General features: G+C 47.3%; 1 protein-coding gene and 1 long non-coding RNA gene across 15 annotated transcripts in view; one reads left to right on the top strand and one right to left on the bottom strand.

Annotated features, from left to right (window-relative positions):
* Window positions 1-2376: 2376 nt before the first annotated feature.
* The window catches only part of TENM4 (teneurin transmembrane protein 4), a 972743-nt gene continuing 949453 nt past the window's right edge, over window positions 2377-25666 (bottom strand). For all 14 annotated transcript variants that reach the window (XM_074335694.1, XM_074335699.1, XM_019726370.2 and 11 more), the window contains 5 exons: window positions 23744-23979; window positions 19850-20146; window positions 16817-18431; window positions 11970-12112; window positions 2377-7869 (listed from right to left, as the gene is read on the bottom strand). In XM_074335694.1, the coding sequence (XP_074191795.1) occupies window positions 7111-7869; window positions 11970-12112; window positions 16817-18431; window positions 19850-20146; window positions 23744-23979 (3050 nt within the window). In that variant the 3' untranslated portion in view covers window positions 2377-7110. The remainder of the gene's footprint in view (window positions 7870-11969; window positions 12113-16816; window positions 18432-19849; window positions 20147-23743; window positions 23980-25666) is intronic.
* LOC141572437 (uncharacterized) lies at window positions 9822-11488 on the top strand. The gene is made up of 2 exons (XR_012497798.1): window positions 9822-9919; window positions 10644-11488. It is a non-coding gene; the product is annotated as an uncharacterized LOC141572437 (long non-coding RNA).

The raw sequence follows: 25666 nt of genomic DNA, 5'->3' as shown, positions 1-25666 counted from the left end.
CCATCACTTTTTCCTTTCTCAAGGTCAGTGGCAGCTGCAACAGATTTGCCAGGAACACAGGGGAGGCAGGCACAACACCCAGTTCAGAGGACACGTGGCCACATTCAGAAGTGGAGAGGAGACAAACCCCTTCTTCCTCGAATATACCAGAGAGGGCGGACCCCTAAGGCAAAGGGAAAGCTGAAGTCATGCGACCCACAGCGGAGCACCTGCTTTGGGCACTGGGGTTGCACAGGGGATTAGATAGATACAGCCTTTTTCAGGCTCAAGACCTCACAACCAAAATTATTCAGTCTTGAAGAGGGCCTGACACGTGGCAGGTGCTCAGTGAGTGCCAAGTGAGAGGGCTTCAGCTGGGCTTGAGAAGTGGTGTGGGCAACGGCACAGGTGTGAAACTCCATAAGTATGATTGGGGGTGGGGTGTTCTCATGCAGCTGACTGCAGTGTGGTGGGAGGGGGGCGGGGAGTGGCAGAGGGCCTGATGCACCTGCTCTACTGGCTGGACATGGTACGTTTCGTTGACTAAGGGCATCTCAAGTGGTGCGCTAAGTAGCTTCTTCTGTACCTAGTATAAAGGATAGTGTAGTTAGCAGCGGTTCTCAGGGCGTGAAGGGGCATCCGTATCACCTGGATACATGTTAGAAATGCAAACTATCGTGCCCTATCCCAGCACCGGTTCCGAGACTGGGGGTGGAGCCCAGCAATCCGTTTTGAAAAGCCCTCCAGGTGAATCTGATGCAGGCCCCAGTTTGACAACCACTGGTGTAGCGGAAAGAGTGCCCTATTTTGGAAGGAAGGTGGGTGCGGTGGGAGTGGGGTGGAAAATTTACGTGGGTGAAGGCCTGTTGTGCTCTGAACAATATGTAACATGACTTACCCTCTCCTTTAAGGTGATCTGAGCAGTAACCGGGAGGCATATGTACCATCATACCCTCGTTAGAGACGTAAGACCAAGCCCTAGAAGGTTTCAGTGACTTGCCTAAGACTACACAGTAAGCGCTGGAGCCAAGTTCTGCACCCAATTTGGCATGACTCCAAAAGCAGGTGTTTTTGCACCATTTAAGGTGCTTCCTGGCACCTCAGAAGAGTGATGGTTTGGGCAGCGGTGTCTGAAGAGCCCACGGTTGCCTGGGTGGAAGGAAGAGCCAGAAGCTTGAAGCTCCTTCCCCGAGGGCCTGGTGCCGGGCCTGTCCTGAGGCTAACGGGCAAGCAATGAGCCTCCTGCTCTGACTCCTGCCCTCAATTATTTGAATTTTCATAAGGTTTGCCATTCACACCAGGGAGCTGGGCTTAGCAAATGTCCTTTCCTAAGTGACCAGCTGTCATCTGAGACTTCTAGAATGGAGAGGTTCAATGTGAGGTTAAGTGAGAAAAGCAGGATGAAAAATTACCTGTATGCTGCAATTACTACTACCTTAGATGTTTGTTTTAGGAAAAGATTCTTCAAGAACACACAGAGGAAAAGAATAAAAACAATGCTAAAGGAATTTTCTTTTTCCCCAAGTTGCGTTATGTGGTTATAATACCTTATATGATGAATACACATTCATTTATTTTTAAAAGTGCAACTGGTGACACCCCAGGTGGATTGTTGTGGCAGTGGACAACTCCGTGCCCAGTGGCAGAGCACAGGATCTCTCTTCAGTGAGCGGTGGGGTTGTCCCACCCCTTGGAGTCTGTCCCCAAGGCCAGTAAGGACAGCAGGTGGGATGTGGTCTGGGGAAGCAGGGGGACACAGCTGATGTCAGCAGTCCATTGACATTTGTTTAAGCCCCAGGGTCTTTGTGTCCTCTGGAAATGCCTCTCCATGTTACTTGTCACCTGGAGGGATTAAGAGGGACTTTGGAGGAGGACAGGAGTCCTGCAGGTCATCCTGAGGACAGACGTGTCATGCAGGGTCTCAACTCCTGCTCCCCGCACAAAAATGCAGGATATGGTGAGGCCAAAAAGGAACACGCACGGAACCACAGGTAGGAGGTTCATACCACTATATTCTTGATGGCAGGTGGTAGAGACACAAAAGCAAACACCTGCCAGTACCCCAACAAGAGGTCTTCCTGCACCCCAGTCTTGCTGGCGGCTGGACAAGACACAGGAAGTAGGATCCACAGGATCTACAATGTAATCTGCTTGCTAACTGCACTTGCAAGCCGCAGTCCGTGCTTGCTAGCGTAGCCACGGCAGTTATATTAGTGGCTAATGGCTAACTGGTAACAGCTGATGCCCATCTGCTACCTGAGCCAGCACCTTTCCATGTGAGGTCGAGAGCCTGGGAACTGCTCTCCTGGCTGTGTCCCCACAGAAGCATCTAGAGGTGCAAACTCAGAGGACTGGCTCAGGCAGACACTGCTTTCTAAACAAAAGCCACCAAACACCTTTAAACACAAAATAGTCTTTTATTTGTCAACGAAGGCTACACGGGATCACTTCTGGTTTTGTTTTTATGCCTTTTTTGTTTTTTCTAGAAGGTATCTACATCTGCATTTATTTACAGCCTTGTTGGTATTTACAGTCAAGAATACAGTGTTAGAAACACAAAAGTGTTGAGAAAAAAACTTCTCAAAATTAGTTTCAGACTTCAGGAAAACTATTTCCACATGGTAAGGCCAGAGTCTCCAGTGTTGGTTGTCCAGAGGCAGCTTGGGAAAGTCCTTTTGCCGAAGCTGCAGGTTCAGAAGTCTTCAAAAACAACAGGCAGGTTTAGAAAAGTGGGATTCTGGTGTTGGGTGAATCCTGGGCTGCCGGGCACCACCAGACAATTGTGACCCAACTTCTGCCACGATAGCTGAGCCACCCGAGGATTGGTTCTCTGTTGGCAGTTTGCCCGCAGAATCAATCACATTTTCTTGGGGACCAAGGGATGCCCAGTATCATGCCTTTGGCATTCCAGAGGGGGTAAGAAACCCGACATTGGCCCCATGTGGGCCTCCCCCCACTCTGATCTTCCACATTCATGATGAAAACTAAGAGCTCACCGCTGTCTGGGGTGGCCAAATACACAAGGCTGGTTTTTGAGAATGTAAAGGTTGGAGAGGATAAAGTTTCTATCACCTGAGCAATGAGTCTTTAAAACGAGTTTGCTGCTTTTGGAAGGTTAAATCAACTACAGAGTTCTTTCTTTTAATCCCCTCCCCTTAAAAAAAATAGACAAGTGTATAAACCTCGCTGGGAATTATGAACCTTAAAAGGAGGGCTTTTAGTCCTAACGGGGATCCCAAGGGAAAAAGAAAAAGAAATTGGGTTCTTTCTGGGACCTCCCCACCCTGCCCCCCAGGTGGCGGGCCCCAGTTCAGGATCCAAAGCCACAGCCTGGGCATAATGGTTGTTGTGAGGACTGGATTTGACTTTGAGCACTGGAGATCAAACCCCAAAGCTGGGGACCCTGCCGAAGCCTGGCAAGCTCCTTCCTTCTGGGCACCAAGCTCAGCGTCACTGCCCTCACCATGTGACGACCACACGTAACAAGGCTGCAGATGTGAAACTGCATTCTAAGATTTCACATGGAAAGCCTTGTCTTTGCATAATGGAAACACCTGCCATCTATAAAGGTGGTACTTAACAGTCACAGCTGAAAAGGTCTTTTTTTTTTTTAACAAAACTGATTCCTTGTTATGTGTTATAAAAACACCGCCCAGGTTGACTCACCTTCCTCGCCTTACCATCACCTTCTGCTCCCTGCCCCACCCTGATTATTTAAAAAGCACACCCCCTGGCCACTCTCAACCTCTTTGTAACAATCCTTAGGAATTGTTTGAAATCCTCCATCCCTAGGTAGAAATCAGGTACTGGTCTATTCCTTGGCTTAATTCTTAGCCAATGATTCTGAGAGACAAGCCATCAGAGGCTGACAAAGGTGTAATTTACTATGGCGTTTCTTCCCCTTTGTTACAGCTCTGCCCTCCAACGATGTCTGTCTGGAGGGTGGGTAAAAAGGAAATCTCATCTTATAAAAAACAAAGTTGGGGAAGCACTGAAATCCTATTTAAGATGATGGCAGAGGGGCTGAGGATGAGGGGCCGATGGCAGCTGTGGAGGGTAAGGGAGAAGGCAGGACCTCTTCCAAAACAAACCTTTTTCTAGGGTCAGATGTCAACATCTCGCCAAATCATGAAGCTGGGCCAGTGATGGAGGGCTGGTTGCTCCAAGGAATGGACACATTTTGGTGGGTTAGTGCCAAAAGGATGGGTATCATCAAGGAGAGGATTTGATGCCTGGAGGCCATTAAATAGGCACCAGGGAACTCTGGCTTATGCCTTCAGATTCACTCTTGCTGCAAGATTAGAACTGCTGCTCTCAGCAGAAAGACAGACTGAGAAGAGAGGCACTGAGTCACCTACCAGCCCGAATGGAAACCAACTCCAAACCAGCCAACCAAACCAAGGCCGGAAGCAGCAGCTCCAATAGCCACAGCACCGATATAGAACTGGGGTGTATCATGCTGCCCAGCCACACCTGAGGTCCTTTCTCTAAACCTTGGGGATGCTTCAACTTCTCCCTGCACAGAAGCTGGGCCTCCTTGGTAGGCAGCCCAGGAAGAATACAGCATTGTTCATTTAAAGAAAAGAAGCGCTCAATAATTCTGCGTTTTTGATCTTTCAAAGCCCACACTACTACTGCGGTGGGGGTGGGGGTGGAGGGTGAGAGGGTTGGGCAGGTGCAGGGAGATGACCCCCTTGGCTCTCATGCTGCCTCTGACCTCCAAGTAGATGTCCCCAGCAGGTCGTGACTGACGTCAGGCAGCCAGGATGGAACCAATCAACTAGACCAATGGGCAGGAGAGCTTTGCCCAGGGACCCCCTTTTATCCAGAGTACGTTTTGAGAGGCATAAAGTCGATTTTGGATAAAAAACTGTGTTCTTCAGACCAAACTGTTTTCCATCACCTCCAAGAATGATCCTGCTGGATGGGAGCCCACCACCAGCTCCTGCCGTGTAGGGTGGATCCAAGGAGCACTGCCTCCGACTCAGCGGAGCTCTGGCCCCAGAGGCACTGGGCAAGCAGTGGACACACAGGCCAAGGCGCATACACTGTCACAGCAGTGTAACGTTTTTTGGAAACAGGAAGAGCACTTAGCAAATCACATCCTCTCATCCCAGTGGGATGACATAAGGCGAAACCTCCTTTCCCGAGAAGCTGTGGATGCCTCCCTCTGCCAGGCAGAACCCAGACGACACGCCGCTCCGATTCTCATGCAGGGAGAGAACTTCTTGGTTTCATTAACTTGTGTAATATTCTGAAGACTCTGTGAGTAAGGCTATAAAGGTGCCATGAGCGTATCAGTCCAACAAGGTTGCCACGGGGAATAGCTCAGACTCAGAATTCATTTTCCACACATAATGTAAATGTAACCCATAAAAGTCCCATTTTCTATGAAGCCCAGCTCAAAAGGAAGCACTTGGCTTCCCCTCCTGGTCTCCCAGAGCCTCCTGAGTGGTAATGACAATGGTAATTAGGCAGAAGGACCAGGAACAAGGAACTCCTAGCTCTTGCTGCCACTCTCCCCTCCCCTCCATGCTTCCCTTGGCCTGGTTGGCTGCCGCCTCTCCCTGGCATGCCTTCCAGGTGTGGGTCATCCCTGCTCCTGAGAGGGCTTAAGCCTTTTCCCAATGACCTCAGGCATAGGTCTTTAGAGGGTCAACTGTAGCCTGGCCTCCAGGATCCATGGGTACCAGCCTCAGGAACCTCCCTAATCCAGGTGGGGTTGCATGACACCATCAGGCCACACCAAATTAGCTCTTTCCTTCTTTTTTCTTAATCTTTCTTTAAAACCCTGGTTGGGATCCTCTAGAGGGGAAGCTGTTTTAGAAGAACTTCACAGAAGGAATTTCCTGAAAGCCTCTCCTGCTGCGTCCCAGCTCTGCAATTAGCCCATATGTGGAAGGCAGAGGACCCCTTCAGGAGCTGGTTAGCAAGATGCTTGGCTCACGCCTTCTTCTCTTTGGCTGACTTTTTCTTAAACATCTTTCCAAAATTAAAGGCCACCAAGCACCCCTCTCCACACTCCTCTTTCTCAGTGGTGGCAGCTGAGCAGTGGAGGGAAGACACCCAAAGTCATGGGGAAAAGGCTTCACCTAGGAAGGTAGGCTGGTATCCTTGCCACCACTACCATTCCTTTGCCATGGTGGCCCTCCCCTCCCTGGACATGGTGCCCACACTGAGGGCTTGCTGTGCAGTGCTGGTTCTCATCCGACTTTGGGAGACAGGAGGAGATGAATGAGGAACATCATGGGAGGACCCACCAACCACAGACATCCTGGGGTCTCTGCCTCTTGGTGGGGATGAGGCTCTAAGCCCCAGGATGTTATGTCACCAGACTGGGGAAAGGACCCAGGAGACACTTTCTCCATCCCAGCATGGGGGTGGCACTGACAATTACACAGGATTTGCAAAAAGGGTAGGGGGTTTCATCTAGCATCAAAATATAAAGTTTGGACAGGAATTTGGGGCAGCTTGAAAAAGGTGCTGAATGACATCATGAAACTTCCTGGAGAAAGATGATGCCATCTGTGGTCCTCCAGAGGCACGAAACACAGTGAGTAAAAAGCCATCACTCATCTGCGGGAGCTTAGCCAAGGATCCTCAGGTCCTGCAGACCCACCTTCCAGACCCCCCTAGAAGTTTGATACTGGCCTGTTACTCTCTGCACCCCTCACTCCTGCCCGACCCCCATGGAGGAAAAGGTTGCACATGAGACAAATTAGCACAGACACTCGTGTCTCACATCACACTGGGTACCGAGGGACAGACAAGGACACACCCCAGGAGATATGTCTCAGAGAGGAGAAATGTACCCCAAACAACAAGGAAAAATCCTCAGGGAAAAATGGAACAAGAGACAATAAAGTTTTCATTGTGATCACACTACAGAAAAAAAAAATACCTTCTCTTCTTTGCAAAAAATGTGTGAAGGCCAATTTTGTGTTTTTCTTTTCTTAAAAAAAAGGATGTTGCACGAGTTACAATGCAACCAGTATCTTGTTGTTGTTGTTGTTTGTTTCTTTTCTGCACTTGTTAAAAAAATGATTTTTTTTTTTTTTTTTTTTAAAAGTACAACACAGTCACAAAAGAGTAGCTGTCTTTGGCAAGAAGTCCAGGCCGTAGTCCTCTCTGTCACCTTCGACCCATCTCGCTCTGTCTCATGAAGTGGATATTGGTGGCGCTGTCTGACAGTTCTGGGTACTGCTCCACGGAGATCACGAAGAAGCCATCGTAGCCTTGAACCCGCCCTGCATTCAGCACCTGCTGCTTCTCCCCCTCTGTCCAGGCCCGCAGGCCTTCCTCCCCTTCCCGAAGTCGCTGCTGCTCACGGGCCCACGCCTGGCGCACGGCTCTCTGCCGGGCCAGCTCTAGCACCCGCGCCTTCTCCTCATCCAGCGTCGTCCCGTAGCGCGTGTTCAAGCACAGCGCCCCGTACTGGAGCTGGATGTCTGTGTAGCGTCTAGTCCTGCCATTGAGCATCGTGTTGATCTGGGACACCGTGACATTGACCCCATTCTCCAGGGTTCGTCGCCCCCCACTGAGGCCCAGGATGGCCAGGTCGCCGTCAGAAGGCCCTGGTTTCACAAAGTAGTGGGTGTCCACCCCGTCGATGGTGAAATGCAGGTTCTCTAGGTAGTGGGCATTGTTTAAGATGGCAGCAATCCTCCGCCCGTCTTCGTTGGCCACACTGATGATGTCTGTGGTCACTCGGCCATCCTTCAAGGCAAACTTGACCCCCTTGCCAAAGACTGAGCCACTGGATGCAAACTTCTTTGTCTTCGGGGTTTGCTGGCAGCTGGTGATTGTTGAGCCGTAGAGCTGGTCAAAACGTTCTAGGGTGACGAAGGCCTTGAGCTGTTTCTGCACTTCACACTGCACCCCAAGGATAGACTGATGAGAGGAAGGGAGAGAGAGAGAGAGAGAATGAGACAAAGGAAAAAAAATACCCAAGATCCTGGAGAATCAGCTTAGATAACTAAGTCAAATCTATACATACCGTGTTTCCTCGAAAATAAGACCTAGCCGGACAATCAGCTCTAAGGCGTCTTTTGGAGCAAAAATTAATATAAGACCTGGTCTTATTTTACCATAAGACTGGGTATAATATAATGTAATAAAATGTAATGTGATATCATATAATATAATACTGGATCTTATATAATACCGGGTCTTACGTTAATTTTTGCTCCAAAAGACGCATTACAGCTGACCATCCGTCCAGGTCTTACTTTCGGGCAAACACGGTATTTATTAATGGTAGCATGCAGCTATACCGCTGATCACTACAGCAGCCAGCCATCCTCTATCCACCCAATCACCCATCCTTCCATTCAGAAACTGTTCAGAGAGCACCTACTTTGAGTCAGGCCCTTTCCTGAGCACTGGAAATACAACAATGAATCAGACGTCATCCTTCCCTTGAAGAACTCACCATTTGGTGGGGAAAGACATGTGACAACAAAAAAACTACAATCGAATGTGATAACTGGTAGTCTAAGAGAAGTAATAGCTATAGATAACATGTCTTCATCTTTGAGCTAAATAATTCCCATTCATTATCTCATTTGCTCTCTATATTAACGTTATATAGCAGGTACTATTACTATTCTGATTTTACATCTAAGGAAACTGAGGCTCAAAGAGGTTGTCACTGGCCCACAGTCATACAACTGGTAAGTGTTCAAGCCAACATTTGAACTCAGGTCTGATGATAGAGGCTCAGTTTTAAGGGCTGCTGGAATAGGGGAGAGCAAACAGGGCTCAGAATATCTCAGCCTGAAGGTGGAGGAGCGAGGTGGAGAAGGTGGGGTTGTTCAAGGATAAGGGGGTGATGTTAGATGGAGGAATGGCAAGAAACGTATTCTTGGCACGAAGGTAAGATAACAAGCAAGTAGTGATTTATATAAACCCTCTTACCCTGCTTTACTGCTCTCTGCCGTGTTTATAAATGATATTGAAGGAAGGCCTCCTCCCCACAGTGCTTCCTGGGGGCTCGTCAGGAGTCCCTGCTCTTGGCTGCTTTGGGGGACAGGTTGGGCCCTGTCTCCTTGACATACCACCTACTTGTCCCTCCCATGGCCTGGGGAGCTTGGCGGAGCAGCAGTCTCCTGGGCCTTATCAGCAACTCGGGGAAATGGCTTTAGAAACAGGCCCACCCGCTTCTCATTGAAATTAAGTCCTCTTTATAATTAATAGAACCCTGTCTGTGAACAATTATTTCCTAGAGTTTCACGAAAGTTGGAGTGCTCAACAACAAAGATCTCCGATGTCTGCCAAGGGCAGAAATCAATAATTCATTGACAGGAGAGGTTGGCAAACAGGCTGTCAGAGACTGGGGCTCTGAGCAGTGGAGAAGGGAACCTGGTGGTGGGAGAAGAGCTGAGCTGCTGGAATCAGCCCTGGGAACAGGCCGTGCTGTGGGCATGGGGGCAGCCCAGGGGACAGTGGGGCCTGGGGAGGGGCTGAGGGGCAGGGCTAGGGCAACAGAGAGCAGCAGAAAGAGGATGGGCTTTGTGGCCAGATGGATGTGGGCTCTCATCACGTTCTGCCACTTTTCAGCTGAGCAACCCTGGGCAACTTTCACTCTGAACCCTGGTCTCCTCATTTGTAAAATGTGGGAAAATGCCTAACTCAAGAGGTTGTCTATTTCTTTTAACCATTTGTTCATTCAGTGAGAGTTTTCCATGCACCTTCTGTGGGCTAGGTGGTATGCTGGTTACCCAATAAGACCCAGTACTTGCCCTTTTGGAGTTCACCGTCTAGTGAAGATACAGGAAAGAAAACAGGAACTAAAATTTAATGTGGTGAGTGCTGTGAAAGAGGAAACTAGAGGGTGCTGCCAGAGCAGAGAGGTACAGAATCACATTCTCCTGAGTCTAGGGGAAGGAGGCAGCTAAGCTGAAACCTCATGCAATCAGGCTGGAGTAAGAAATATGGAAGTGTAAGTTTCTGCCCACCAGCAGTGTGTGATCTGGCAACCCCGTTTTTTCCCTCAGGCTGGGGTCCCCCTGGACCGGGATCCCCTTGAAGGTCTGGTCTCTGCCTGATTCATTCCTGCTTTCATTAGGTGCAGCGTGGGGCCTGGAAGAGCCAGCTCCTAGTAGTACAGACATTATGAATGGGGGCGGTGACGGGGGTGGGGGGGAGAAATGAGAAAATGGATGCCTGAAGTGGGGGTGGGATATAACTGTTTCTAAAGATCTTTACAGCTATGATTCTAGGAGTCTTTGAAATTGGGGTCATAAAAGGAAGACAAGAGAAAGTAACATTTTTTGAGCATCCACAGACATGTCTGGGTTTGAATCCCAGCTCTGCCCCTTCCATGCTGTGTGGCATTGGAAAGCCTCAGGCATGAAGTCTGTAAAATTGATATGGGCCAAGTGAGTAGACTCCCCACTGAAAAACTTTAAGTTTTCTTTCCTATAGAGATTTTAAGTTTCCTTCTCCTTCAAGTTTCCTTTTTCCCAGTTTTTTAGCTCCTACCCTCTGCTTTAGATAATTACCCTAAAACTTATGATTTATACTTGACTGTAATCATTGAAGTCTAATGTTCTTCCCAACCTGTTCTGGGCCCAGCTCCTGAACAACTGAGTGACTGGTTGAAAGGCCACAGGCTCCATAGAGCTAACGGATTTATTAATTAAAATCTATTTTTCTTCATTCAGGGGCCTTGGGGATACAGACGATACCCCAGCAAGATTACCAGTCCCAACCAAAGAAGCCAACGTGGTCTTCCAGGCAGATCTCGAGACCCCTTCCTCTCATCTAAGATCAGAAGGGCGAGAGTTCCGTGAATCCCCAATAGGTAGAGACAGCTCTACTCCCCTGCCCAGCAGGAAGCAGATACAGAACAAAAGACCTCCTGTCCCTCAACTTCCCATAGAGATTTTATGGGAATCACAGCTCTCAAGGAGTAAACAAGGCAGGCAGTTAGAGAGGCATTGGGTGACTGCATTCCTGCACGTCCAACACAACCCACAGAATGCGACTGTCCAAAACGTCCCCTTTTTACTATAATTATATACCCCAATGAGGAAACAAATGGGTACAAAATACCCAACAAGATTAAACCGGTCACTCATGCCTGTGCAGTGAAGGCCACAATGACCTTCATTTTACCTGGGCCTCATTATACTATCATTAGAATATCATACATATGCCTAGAAGTTCCTTAATATCATTATAACAGACTGGATTCTGGGAAGGAACATGCACAGTCTAAAAAGATGAGGTAGTAGCCCCTAGTCAATCACAGGTGTCAATCAAGTGGTCCCATGCCCGGAAAGGAACAGCCCATTCTAGAGAAAAAACAGGAAAAAAACTCCAAGTCTTCGCCAGTTGGGGCCTTTGAGCCTTTTGAGCACGTTCTTTTGCTTGGTCTGCTCCAAACTCTTTGGAGTGTACTTTCTCTTCTAATAATGGCCCTTGAGCCACTGCTTTCTGCTCGGGCCGGCTCCTATCTCTTTGAAGTGTACTTTTTTCCCTAATAAACTGCTCTTTCACTATTTTACCTCGGTATCTCATTCAATTCTTTGCTCGAGATGCTGTGCCAAGAAGGGCCTGCTCTCTGGTAACAAAACGAGAACAATAATACCAGGGGATAATTGTGAGTTAACTTGTTTAAAATACCTCACGCAAGGCCAGGTGCGTTCAGGTGCTCAGAAAATTTGTATTTAGAACACACCTTCCCTCCTTGCACTTTTGTTCTGGGTAGTGACAAAAGCTCATAGTTTTTCTTGTGTTAACTCCAAACTCAGTGTAACATACAAAACTCCTTAACAGAACTTGTGAGGGTCTGTGTGCCATCACAGCTGGGTCCACAGTGGCTCGCCAGTGGTAGGGTTACTACCTGCTGAACAGTTTCTGGCAGGCACTGTGGACAAACCACATCTGTTTCCATCATTGGCCCAAGCTTTCCTGAAAAGCTGGTGGGATGCACTCCTGTAATGTCTGATTGGCCAGAGAGGTGGGCGGCCATGGGCATGAATTACCTTGCTGTTGTCCCACTCCTGAGTTTTCATCTGCGTGTGGACAAGCTCGTAGGATGGCTCCATGGCATCCATGTCTGGCTTGGGATAGCCAGGGATCACATTGTGAAGCTGGAATCCAAAGGTGAGCAGCCAGCTGTTGACATCTGCGGGGGAGAGAAGCACAGATATCCCCACAGGGTAAGTGGATCTCAGAGGTGACATGTCCTAATAAAGCAGCCTAGAATTGGGCTGCAGGTGGGCGTGAGGGTGTGGAGTGCTGCTGGTGGGGGAGTCAGCTGGGATACGCACCTTGGAAAATGGTTTCATGGTATTAAGCTGAACATACTCTTGGGACCTAGCATCCCATCCTTGGCCTAAACCTAAGTGAGATGTAACTTATGTAGAGCCTAGATTTCCAGACTCCTCTTTTACTCCATCTCCCCCTTCAGCTTCATACCCAGGGGCAGCTGTAGGACAGGTGAAGATGCCTCCATACCCAGCCCCCAACGTCTACAGGAAACACTGGCAGAGGACCACCACTCCCAAAGGAGACATTTTAATGAATGACTTTCAAAGAGAAAATTCACTTAAGAAACAAATCCTCCCTCCTCTCCTAATCCTCTTCGCAGAGATCAGAGCCTCAGGGCTGAAGTGCCACAGGACAAGGAGATGGCCTGTACCAAAGATCAAAGAGTCCTCGCTCCCCCCCACCCCCAGTCCTGTCTTGTACTTACTCTGACAGCCTGAGGAAGTCACTTAACCTCCCAGTCTTTAGATTGGACTCTAGCCCCAGAGACGTGGGATTTATTGATTAAAACATTCCTTGGGCATTACTAGTTATAAAATGTTAGGTATAGGGACAGGTAGGATTTTGCCATGAAAGAATGGAATCAGGAAGCCATAAGATAAGGAAAAGAAAGAGGGTGGAGGGTGTGTGCTCAGCTACTTGGCTCACTGTTGCTGAACGCCTTTTATGTGCCTAGAACTGTGTCACACGGACCCTTGCACACTCAGGACCCTCAGGGGGAGATGAGACATGGGCATGAATAATGTTGATACAAGAAAAAAAGATGAAAGGAGGGCAGAAGTCTTTCAGTTGGACAGACTGATGAAGTCTTCATGGAGAAGGTGGCAGTTAAACCAAACGTTGAAAGCTGGGTAAATTCCACCAGGCTTCAATGGAGATAAAGGGGAGCCCTTTAAGCAAAGATTGGTGTACAAGGCAAGAGCTGGAGAGGGGAGATGAGTGCAGGGCATGTTCAGAGAGTGCAGAGAGTGCAGTTTAGCAAGGCAGAGAACCAGAAAGAAAAATTGTGGCTGGAGGAGGAAGAGCCTGGATGGCAGGTAGGAGGTGACGTGGGGCCTCCAGGAGAGAGTGTCCCAGCATGGCCCAGCCTTCCTTGGGAAGGGCAGCTGAAGACGCCAAAGTGGTGCTGATCACAGACTTGGAATCCAACGTCTGGGGAAGGCACATTTGGAGCTGAGCCTCAGAGCCAGCAATTCTGTCCTTTGGGGGCCAAGAGCCATGTCCCTCTCCCCGCTGCATCCCATGTTACCTTCCACTTAAAGAACCTCATGTTTGCCTTTCTTTCTTTCTTTTGGTTTTGTGGCTGTCCCAGAGCCCCTCCTTGGGTGTGAAAACTGGAGGAGCTGAGATGAAGGGGTGGGAGAAAGGAAAGCTTGGAAACCCAGCTTCTACTTTTAGAAAGATCATATAAGGGAAAGAACATGGTGAAGCAAGACAAAGCCCAGGTCCAGACGCTGGCTTGCCAACTTGCAAACTGTGTGAACTTGGGCAGTTTACTTAACTTCTCTGAGGCTAAGTTTCCTTGTCTGCCAATTGATGGTAGAAACGATTTCCACTAAATCATGGAGAAGAACACTAATAGTGTTAGCATTTTGGGGCAGCTATCATATAGCAGGAACTGTCCTCAGTTTGCTACATAAATGATTGGATTGAATGTATTTTACAGTGTGCAGTTCGGTTCCTGGCTCATAGGAGGTTTCGTGTTTCCTTAAACCCATGCCTCCAAGGCCCTCGACCTCCATTTCCTCATTTGTAACACGAGGCACTTGGACCAGCTTTTCTCCAAAGTCCCTTTCCTACTGAGTTTCTAAGAATTTCTGATTCTGTGACTCTTGGCAGATGGTTCTTTGGGAAATTAAAACAAACAGAAAGGAGGAGGAGGGGATCCCTACAAAGCCATTTTGCCTGAGGCTGAGAACTTGCATCAGAATTTGCAGTCACAAAGGAAAGCTTCTATCAGAAATACTGCGAATTCCCAGGAATCCAGGGGGCTGAAAAGAGGGCTGGGCCTTAATTATAAGTGATGGAAGGTGGGAAACTTTCTCATGATGCCTTGAGGAAAAATGCTGAAAATTGTTTTATTCAGTTTCCTTTTTTTTTTTTTAACTACAGTGCTTTTCTGAAGAGTTGGGAAGTTTACTCTTCCTTCTTATGACATCAGAGGCAGACATTTCCCTCATGTTAAAAGGCTCCTCTTTACCCATTTGTCCCAGACTGCCGTGTGGTGGCCTGGGACAGTGATGAATAATAATAATCCCTTTCACAAGTGCACAGCCTTGCATTTTACAAAGTGAATTCAAATCCAAGAATGAGGATTTTGGAATCCGTGCAGAGTTCTAACTTCAGCCTTGCCACTTCTTAGCTGTCCAGTGACTTTATCTCTCTGACCCTCATTTTCCTCCGCTGTAAATGGAGTCAGTAATCCCTACGTCGCAAGCTGCAAGTCAGGGTTAAGCATAATAGTATATGTACATGACGATTTTTGGTGGACATATTTTGGTTGCCTTCCTGGCATACATTCTTCCTTCTCACTCTTTCTTTTTGGGGTCTTCATGTAGTTTTAGGAAAGCTGACTCCACTTAAGAGTTCAGCAATGGAGCACGTGACCTAGGCTGAGCCAATCAGTGCATTTATCTCCCGAGCCATAGTGATTGGCTCAGGGGTTGCCATGTGACCTAAGCCATGTGACCTAAATTGGAGTATATCTCAGAAGCCTTGAAGAAATTTTTGAAAAAAGATGCTCTTTTGATTATTGCTGTTGCTGGATGTGAATGAGGTTGCATGTAGCCCACGTGGACGCTAAAAGGCAAGGTTTAGTGAGAATTAGTAGTATTTTGGTTTTTAGTAGTAAAATCGTTTGTTTGCATCACTTTTTTTTTCAGCTACAATAACCTACGAAAACATCTCACAGGTAACTTATTGGAGGGTGAGGCAGGGGTGTGATTAATGCAGACAGATATAATGGAAATGTCCTTCCAATATGTTAAGCTTTTCTAGAGCCGGCAGCAAGTTGAGCACAGTGAATGCTGTGAAACCTTGTGGGGATATTCCTGTTCATCCACAGCCCCCAAGGGCGTTTACATCACACCTGCCCGCCACTGTGTTCTCTCGTCTTCCCCACTCTTGGGACGCCCAACATGACCACCTGATTCTCTCAACATGGTCATCTGGAATTCTTCCCTGAAAGAGGGATCCTCCAATTGCTGTCAGTAGAAACAGGGTCCAGACTGGGCCACCAAGTTTGGGGACCTGGAAGCCATGTCCCTAAGGGACACTCATGTGAGCTGTGCATCCTGCCCTGTCTACACTCTTATATGTACAGGTCCCTCTCCCTGGGTTGCCCTTCTCCCCATTACTTGATGGGAAGTGGGTCTCAAATATTGGCTGTTCCCTCCTGTGTTGTGCCTCCTGTGTTTTAAGGGGCATCAGTGCAACCCCTCACCATGGGCCCCTCACACTGGATAGCAATGGTCTCCCCTCCTGCAGTGTGAATTCCTGGAGGGCAGGGGTCATCTTTCTATCCTCAGTGCCTCAAACGGTAGCTGCACAGAAGAGGCATTTGCTGAATGAATGAAAATACGGGGTAAGAGGATTGTGTTGTAGGACAAAAGAGGGGGAGACTACTAGGTTTACAAGTTGGAATATGCCCAGTTTTTGCCCACCACAAACTCTCTTCTATAAAAAGTGCTGGCTTCATCCGGACCTGAATCCCCATAGCCACTCTGACTCTTGAGGTCTTCTGTGACTAGCCAGGGAGTGGCTGCTCGGGGGGAGGACTGCGGCTGCTGGAGACATTTCTGGCCTGTGTGACCTATGAGACACTTTATACTCAAGCTGGATTCACAGCAGTGGAAAGCAAAGCCCACTTTTTAAATCAGAGGGTAGAGGTAAGGGAACCAACGTGAACCATGCATTGTGCTAGGCAGGTTCTAAAATGTATCTCATTTTACCTTTGCAACCATCCTACCAGGTAAGTGTTTTTCCCCCCGCTCCTATTTGTCTGCCTGTTCTTTGCTCTTTTGTCTCTCTTTTCCTATTCTCTTTGGATGGATCTTTTGTTAGTTTCATTTTATCTCCACCATTGACTGATTAGCTATGCCTCGGTTTATTTTTCCTAGAGTGGTTGCTTTAGGATTTACAATGGGCATATTTAACTTACCGAGTCAGGGTAGGTATTCTAACTTCAATTCACAAATCAGGAATTCAGGGAAGTTAAATAATTTTTGTGATTGTCATAGTTTAGAAGTGGTGGACACTTTGCCCAGTTCTGTCTGTCTCCAAAGTCTGAATTTTCTATTACATCATCCCAAATAAGATAACTGACTTTTTTAGCCATATCTTCACCCAACTTATCAGGGACTCATAGTCAGCCTGATCTCTGGGTCAGAAGCTCCCAAAGTGTATTCTAAGGAATGCATCAATCAAGATATTAGTGTTTGATGATTACAAAAAGGGTCAAATAAGTTTTAGAAACAGTGGGTAAATACATTAAACAGTTCTTTTTACAATAGGAGTTCTCAGAACCTTTCATAAGATGAAATGCACGAGCCCCAGTCCTCACCTGTCATGAAGCACTTGATGTCCTGAGAGTTGCTGATGGGATTGTTGTTTTTAAACATGTAGAGATTAAAAGGCATGATGTTGTTGCTACTAAGGTGCTTCCACAACTCATGGTCTGGGCTAGTCCAACGACCAGCCAGCACATCATAATCCCGTCGGCCCATGTGGACGAGCTTGGTGAGAGGATCATAGAGGCCACCATGGTAGCCAATGATGATTTGGAAGTTGGGGTTGGTGTCCATGTAGATCTCCCCATAGGCCGTGTACAGGATCTGCTTGATCATCAAGCCTGTTCCACTGAAGACAGCAAGAGGAGTCCCGATGTTGTCGCAAGCTATGTAAAACTCATCGCCGCTGCTCAGCTCCATGGCAAAGAGGTGTCCTTGCAGGTCGTAGTAGAGGGATGTGATCTCAGAGCTGGAGTGGTTGTAGAGGTGGGTGACCTTGGTAGGGTTGGTCAGGTCTGCATAGAAGAACTGTAGGTGGTGGCTGTGGCTGGTCTTGCTAGACACCCGCCGTCCCAGGCCATCGTAGCGGTACCTGACGCTCCAGCCACCAGCCCGGTTGTACGCCTTGATGAGCAGGCCAGCTGAGTTGTACTCAAAGACGTCACCGCCGCGCTGCCTCAGGAAGCCATCCTCGTCCATCTTGTATTGTACGTCACCCAGCCTAGTGATGCGGTCACGGAGATCATACCTTAGCGGGGTGAGCCGTGCACTGTTCCCAGGGCTCAGTAAGTGCAGGTTCCCATTGAGGTCATAGCTGTACCGCCAGAGTGGCTTGTCATTGATGGAAACGGTCTGCAGCTGGCCGTCAGCGTCATATTCATAGGAGTAGCGGGTGGTGTTGGCATAGGGTCCCACTTTCAGCTCCTTCTTCACGACTCGTCCCATGTTATCGTATTGGACAGTCATCCAGTACATGAGCGAGCGGAAAATCTCGTACTGCACTTCCTTCATCCGCCCGTACGCATCAAAGTGCTTGGTGTGAGTCATGACCGCAGTGGTGATGATTTGGTTAATGTCATAGTAGATGACACCAAACTTCCCAAACTGCTCAGTTTTGCCTGACACGTCGTCATAGCGATAGAGATCGATGGGCAGCGGGGTCTCGTTGATCACGGCCTGCATGCTGGTCACCCGGAAACTGTTGTCATAGTTGTAGTCAAAACGAGCATTGACCATGCCTTCCTCGGTGAAACGGAAGATCTGGCGGTCGATCAGGGGCCCGATTTGACGGTAGCGGATGGTACAGGTGAAGCCCTCGTTCTGTAGGTTGATGGTTTTCAGCATGCCGGCGGTCTCGTCGTAGGTGAAGCTCACCTTGGTGGTGTCGTACAGCATCTCGGCTAGCTTCGACAGCTTGCCGTACTTGTATATCACCCTGCGGCCGGTGCCCAGGTAGAAGGTGTGGAGGAGGTGGCCGTCCTCAGTGAAGTCCTGGATGACTGAGGCATTGCCCTCAGGGGGCTGGTAGATGTTCCTGTAATAGCCCACTGAACGAATGGTCTCTAGCGTCTGCCGGGCCACGTTGGGCATTGTTACAGAAGAGAGGCGGTCGTTCTTGTCGAACTCAAAGATATACTGCCTCTGGCTGTGAAGGAGCAGCACCATGGACTGGAGGGAAAGGAAAACCAGAGATGAGAGCAGGGTGGTGGGGAGGAAGGGTAGGTCTGTGTGCCCAAGACTTAAGGAAAGGAATGAAAGACCAAGGAAACTGGTGGTTCTCCTAAGTTATGCCCACACCTGAGCTTTCCAACCAATGTGTCATAAGATACTGCAGTGGGTACAGATGTGCTCAAATAAGGATTTCCTTCAGTCCTCGGCCTGGCAGGGCCTGGGGCCGGGCCTCAGAGCACTCAGGCAATTGTCCTTCTTACGGTGAGCAGCCTTGTCTGTTTGCCCCTGTGAAGGGCACAAAAATGATGATTTCAGTGTGGAACGGGGTATAAGAAAGGTTGGAAGCACTGGCCTAAAGTATGTGTAGCCTCCTGTCTCCTGGCTTCCTTGCTCCAGAATCCTCTTAAATCAATTTCCCTATTCAAGTGAGAATGATTTTCCTAAAACACCATCTGACAATGTCTATTGACTGCTAAACAACTTCTGTTGACTCCTTGTGGCCTTCAGGATAAAGACCATGTCTGAGAAAGTTGTTTAAGGCTTTGCACAATTGTTTATGTAGTAACGGGTCACATGGTAATGGGAAAACCTGGCTTCTAACAACGGACTCATTGTGTGGCCCTGGTAAAGGTCTTTCCTTCTCTGGGCTTGGTTTTGTAGTATGCTGGATGACCTGCATGGTCTCCCTTAGCACTACTAATTGCTCTTGGAGATGCTCACCCAGCCCAGGAGGGAAGACTGACCACAGAGCAAGCAGAACCTGGGCCTGGGACAGGTGACCAGGCACAGGAAACAAAGTAAGAATCTGGGGGCCAGAATTTGGCATGAAGTATAGACTCTGTTTCAGGAATAAGTCAGAAGGATCTAGGCATCAAAGCAACCATTTTCTCCTATTTGGGTCCAACTTTTGATATCAGGCCCTTTCTTATTATTCCTTGCCCCTGGGATGAAACGAATCCTGACCTGAAACAGAAGGGATTTACTAAGGCCACACCCAGCCTTCAAAGCTCAGACTTAAGTACTTTCGGCCTAATTACTGATCCCTAGGCTCTGCCTTGTTCTCTGTGACCAGATCACCCCATGTGACCTAGATCTGGGAGCAGACCCCTACCCGAGTCCAGTCTTTCTCCGTAAGTCAGGGTGGTGTCTGGGCCTGCTCCCAGCTCCAGTCTATCAGCTGCAACTTTCATATTCTCCGGCCCCGGGACCCCCATCTGCGATGGCATCAACATGATCCATCCAGATACCTCTTGGGAGCCCTGGCCCTCTGTTGAAGATTTCCCTGAACATTGCCTTTTGGAGACTATATGGGTCAGAACCATCAAGGTCAGCAGACTGGGCCTGGCCATGGGTTGAGCCACAATGACCGGCTTTCTACATGGCAAGGCCACTGACAGAGGGAGATAGACACATGCCTTCTCTAAGTACGTGTAGCTCCATGTCTTCCCGTCAGCAAAGATCCTGGACGTGATGCGACCTGCCTGGTCATATTCCATTCTCTCAGACATGATGCCCCTCTGGATGCCGGCTATGTGCCCCCCTGGGGAGTAGGTCACATTGACGCCATTCAGCCTGCTGCTGGGTGACCAGAGGCTGGGCCGCCCTGCCTGGTCGTACAGGATCCGGAGGGTGAACTTGCGGTGGTCATCATAGATCTTCTCCGTGCGTGTCACGCGGTCAAAGTCCAGAGACAGGAGGTTCCGGTTGTGAACCTGGAGCAGGAGGAGGAGGAAGAAGTTAATCTGGATTTTGAGAACTTTGGTCTGAGAAGCTCCTAAGTAGAGGGGGCAGCACAGGTCATAGGTGTCAACAGACAAGGGTTTGGGTTCTGGCTCTGTCACTTGTCAGCTCAGTGAAGTTTCCTCATCTGTAAAATGGGAATAATAATGCTAATTACACAGTGATGTTGTGAGGATAAAGATGATGCAGATGCTGAGCAAAGAGTAGCTGTTACTGAAGATAATCCACATCATTTCCTAACGTGATTCCTCTAACGCGGACAAGGCAGATCCTTCCTGACTCCCTCCTAAAAGAGAACAGGCCCCGTGGGTCCAGCAAATCAGTGCCTGACCCATTTATTATGTGCCAGGCCCTGCACTAGTGTCTGACACTGAGGAGACCAGAGCTCAGGATGAGAAGGGACATGCTCCAGATCTTGTGGCTGGTGAATGACTGCATCTGGATTTGACTGTCACCACTGCAATGTGCCAACAAATGCTTAGCGGTCCTCTCAGAGAGTCTGCCCCTTCTTGGGGCTTAGGACTTCCCTTCCCTGGTAGGATCTCTCCTGCCCTCTGTCACCACAATTAGGGCTTCTCTGTCACTTCAGTCAGCTTCCAAGCCTCCTCCTTCTTCTTCCTGGAAACAATGGGAGGCATTGGGCATTTGAATCTGGGACAGCTTTTCTGGCTGTGGGCCGCCTGGGGACACAGTCCTAGCTTTGGAACATCTTGCTCCTGCCTCCAGGATCATAAGCCCCTTGTATGAGCTCTACCTGGGCTACTAGGTCAGCAAACAATTCAATTTCCTATCAGAGTCAGAAATACAGGGCTCCCGCAAGGGTAGCAATAAGTCAGGTTTTTCATATTTTAATAACGAAATATACTTCAGAGCCCTGTTTATGTATTTGGATCCACCCCTTAGGTACCAGTTACCCCTGAAACGCTGCTAGGTACTCTGAAAGTAAAATGCTGACTTCCTTTAATTGGGGTCTGGCATTTGGGCACATTTTCTCATTCTTCCCTTAGTCACTGGTTAAATTTGAAAAGTCTCAGGAAGACCCAAGAGGAGAGCAGCCAAGGTAGGTCACATGATGCAAAATAGCACACATGGACTGAGGTAATGAAAGGCCTTCTGGGGCCTTGTGTGGTTAAAAAAAAAAAAAAAAGGTTCAGGTCTAGGAATTAAGGCCAGGATTCAAGCCTCAACTCTGTGACTAAGTTTTCTGTATGACCTTGGGCAAGTGCCATTCCCTCTCTGAGTCTCCATTTCTTTCTCTGTAAAACAGCAGGGCTGTTGGGAGGATTGAAGAAACAGAAGTAAATTACCTAGTGGAGTGCTGGGCACATAGAAGGTACTGAATTAATGATTGCAATTATTTGCATTAAATGACAGCTAATGATCACAGTCATTCTCACAGGAAGTAAAGACATGTGTGTCTCTCCCTTCTCCCCAAACAAATTCTAAAGCCTGGAAAATAAGGATTTATAATGATGATGCTGAGATGACTTTAGCTGTGAATGGCCTGGTTATAATAAGGTTGCCTTCCCAGGGGTAATCAAACACAATTGCAGAAGCAAAAACAGTGTGGCAGACAATTCCCATGAAAAATCAGAGGCATTGGAGGCTGAAGCTGTGTTCTTTGCCGAGAGTGCAAAGGAAGATTCAAAATCTGCATCACCAACAATGATGGAGCCCTTTTTACAGCCTCATTTGGAAGGTCCCCGGTGACTGCCCCCAAGGTGGTGCCACCTAGCCAGCTGCCCCCTTATCCTCTGGAGGACCTCTAGTGAAGGGAAGCTATACCTCTGTGGCAAAATTCATAAAATTGAATTAAGCAGCTCACTGGGGAACCACCTAATGCTTCCTGTGCTTGGTGGTGGCGGCAATGAGATTATTTTCCATCTTTCTTTATTAAAACAGTTCACAGTTATATAAAAAATGAGCTCCATTATGGGGAGGTGCACCCGGCTAACATTCTAATTCCACATGCCGCACTGTGGGTGGCCATTTATATGGGGAGGACGCGGAGATGTGGACACCTCACTGGAGCGCCATTAATCTCAGGCTGGGAGAGGGACCAATTCAAGCCTGGGAAACTTTTGGTCCAGCTCATGTGGCAGAGAGGAAATCCTAATAGCACTAACTGCTACCACTTATTGAGCACCTGGGGTCTACCAGCACTGGGCTATGTATGTCGAATATATTATCTGGCTTCTGCAGAGGACTAGTATGTGGCTCAGAGGAGCTGCTCAAGGCTACACATACAGCCCACGTCACAGTTTCCGTTAAGTGCACTGCCTCAGATGTGCATGAGGGGCTGCTGGAGAATTCAGGCAAGGGCTCAGCGAGGCCACAGAGAACAAAGACAGCTAGGCCTTCCTCAGGGAACTAGGGAAAGGTCGTTTCTCAGAATAGATTGTTACCAGAGTTCTTGGCTGTTGCGGGCAGGCAGGAAGATTGGTTTTCTGGCTCTAGTTGTGTGATACGGAATAAGTCACTTAATGTTTCTGTTGAATTGAACTATGAGACAGGGTACTTATTTTCTAGCCTTTAACTTAGCTATGTGAGTCTGGAAGAAACTCCCTTCCCTCTTTGGAACTCAGGGGCCCCATGTGTGAACAAGAGGCTTCAATGAACTTTCTTTGCTGAATGGCAGCCGTGTTGCATGAGGATGCTTCTGTGGTTTTTAGGAGTCAGGGACATCTGGTTCAGTTTGGTGGTTCCCTTCAGCTCAGCTAGTCTCTACAGAATAGCCGTGGTCTGCAAGGTGCTGTGCTGAAAGCCAGGGCTAGTTTCTTCCCTTTCAATCTCCCCATCGCCTTCCTTTCTAAAGCTGGAGGGAAGAGAAGCTGGGTAGAAGCTGGGAAGAGCTCTGGGGCAGAAGCCACACTCTACAGGAACATAGGAGTGAGGCAGAGAAAGGGCTGGGTCAGGGCATCCACGCATTGGAAAACACTTTAAAATGCCAGACCACAGATGCCAACCCACTGGCAGTGACAGCTATGGTGGGGTCGTTTTGCCCATTTAGGAAGGATAATTGCCTGGAAATAGTGGAGAATGTGGCTTTGGTTCCAAACATCTAAACTGAATTTTTAGACATATTAGCAATAGTAATAACAATAATAGTAGCAAGAATAGCAATAACAGAACCAACAAGAGTAGATATTACTGACCACTTATTATGTGCCAGACTCTGCATGAGGCACTTTTTTCTAATCTTTGTAGGAACTTGTAAAATTGGTTTTATCTTCCCCATTTTATAGATAATGAAATCAAGGCTTTAAGAGATAATGGATTTGTCCAAATTTGCTCAGGGAATAGCAGAAGCTGGAAATCCAACTTAGGCCAGACTAACACCAAAGCCAGTAATCTTCCCACAAGTGACAACTGAAAAGATGTACAAAAAGATGACATGAGTTGCCTACTTTACTTTCCCCCTTTTGCAAATGAAGAAACTGAGGCACAGGAATACTTTCTCCCCCGGGAGCAGTTTCAAGAACAGAACCCAGTTCTCCAGATTCTTCCTCATTCTTTCCCCCCAGGACCCAGCCTCCACAGGCGCAGACCTGCTTGGAGGCCTTGCTCACCCGCAGCCGGCGCCCGAACACGGTGACCTGGCCCCGAGCCTGCTCCTTGCGCTGTCGCCACTCCACCAGGTTGAGGCCGTTGTCTATGGGCAGCGTGACATTCCTCTTGCCCACAGTGGGGTTTACAGTGCCAGCCAGCAGGTGGGGCTCCGTCTGCAGTGCCACCTCCATGCCGTTGGCCAGCAGCAGCCGCAGGGAGCCATCGGCCCCGATGTAGTAGCTGTTTCGGACCTGGTCTGAGGGAGGGGAGAGGGACAGACTTTGTTCAGATGGGCGAGCATGGAGGGCGGTGTGTGTACATAGCAGAGACAGTGGCTTGGTTTTTAAATGTGTTTGTTTTTCTGATTATAGAGACAAAACATTATTATTGAAGAAACCTAGGAAAATGTAGGATTATCCATCATCTCAATACCCAAAGAAAACCACTGTAAATATGCTGGCATTTTCTTAGATGTTGGGATATTTCCTAATATATTCATAGTATAAAATATTGCTTACAGAGTTTTTCACTGATGATTGTATTACATCGTTGAGTGTTTTCCATGAAAGTTTTTATTAATGATTGTGTAGTACTCCATTGTATAGAAATACTATAATTTATTTAACCAACCCTCAAATAGATTGCTGCCAGTTTTCATAATTACAAGTAACACAACAAATAAATATATTTTAAACATTATGCTAAGTGAAAGAAATCAGACATAAAAGGCCTTGTATTGTGTGAGTTCATTTATATGAAATGTCCAGAAGAGGCCAATTCATTGAGATAGAAGGAGGATCAATGAGGGGAAGGGAGAGTGGGGAGTGACTGTTGATGAGTATAGGGTTTCTTTTTGGGGGGGGATAAAATTTTTCTAGAATTACATAGCAGTAATTGTTGCATAACTTTGTATATATACTAAAAACCACTGACTTGTACACTTTCAAGGGGTGAATTTTATGGCATGTGAATCATATCTCAATTAAAAACATATTTTTTAGATAAATCAATGTCTTCCTTTTAGGTTATTTAATCAAAATAGACTCCTAAAAGTAGGATTAATAGAGCAAAGGGTTGAACATTTTTAAGGCTCTTGATATATACTAGGGTAACAATGTTCTTTACAACAAGGTGAAAAATAACTCCAATACTTAAATCACTGAGAGAATGCCAAATATACATATATATACATACATATGTATTTATATACACATTTTTAAATACATATGTATTTACATATATTTAAATATATAAACATATATATATTATATAAATATTTATTTACATATATATATATATATAAATATAATCATTGTCATATATGTGTACATACAGATGGTTCCCAACTCGTGATGGATCTACTTAATGATTTTTCGACTTTACAATGATGTAAAAGCAGTAATAAATTACATAAGATATTCAATACTTTATTATAAAATAGGCTTTGTGTTAGATGACTTTGTCTAACTGTAGGCTAATGTGTTCTGAGCACGTTTAAGGTAGGTTAAGCTAAGCTATGATGTTCAGTAAGTTAGGTGCATTAAATGCATTTTTGACTTAAGATATTTTCAACTTACAATGGGTTTATTAGGACATAACCCCATCATAAGTTGAGGAGTCTATCTATCTATCTATCTATCTATCTATCTATCTATCTATCTATACACACATATATGACAATCTTTTAAAAATAGATCTGATTTTGAAATTTAAAATATTTTTAATTTGGATCTTTAGCTAAAAGCAGCTTCTGGAGAATAAAGTAAATTTCAGCTGTGAAATGCACACTGAGTTCTTTTCTAAAAATGGAAACAATCTCTCTGACTTTCGCTGCAGCTTCCCGCCTTTTATCCTTCCTGGGCTGTTTCCTCTGTCTGCACTGCCCTTCTCTTCAATAAATGCTAGGCCAAGTCCTTCCTTAATGGCTCTGCTTAAATGTCATC

Source organism: Rhinolophus sinicus, linkage group LG06, assembly GCF_036562045.2.
Source record: "Rhinolophus sinicus isolate RSC01 linkage group LG06, ASM3656204v1, whole genome shotgun sequence".
Lineage (NCBI taxonomy): Eukaryota > Metazoa > Chordata > Mammalia > Chiroptera > Rhinolophidae > Rhinolophus > Rhinolophus sinicus.
This window is presented reverse-complemented; position numbering and strand designations above follow the sequence as displayed.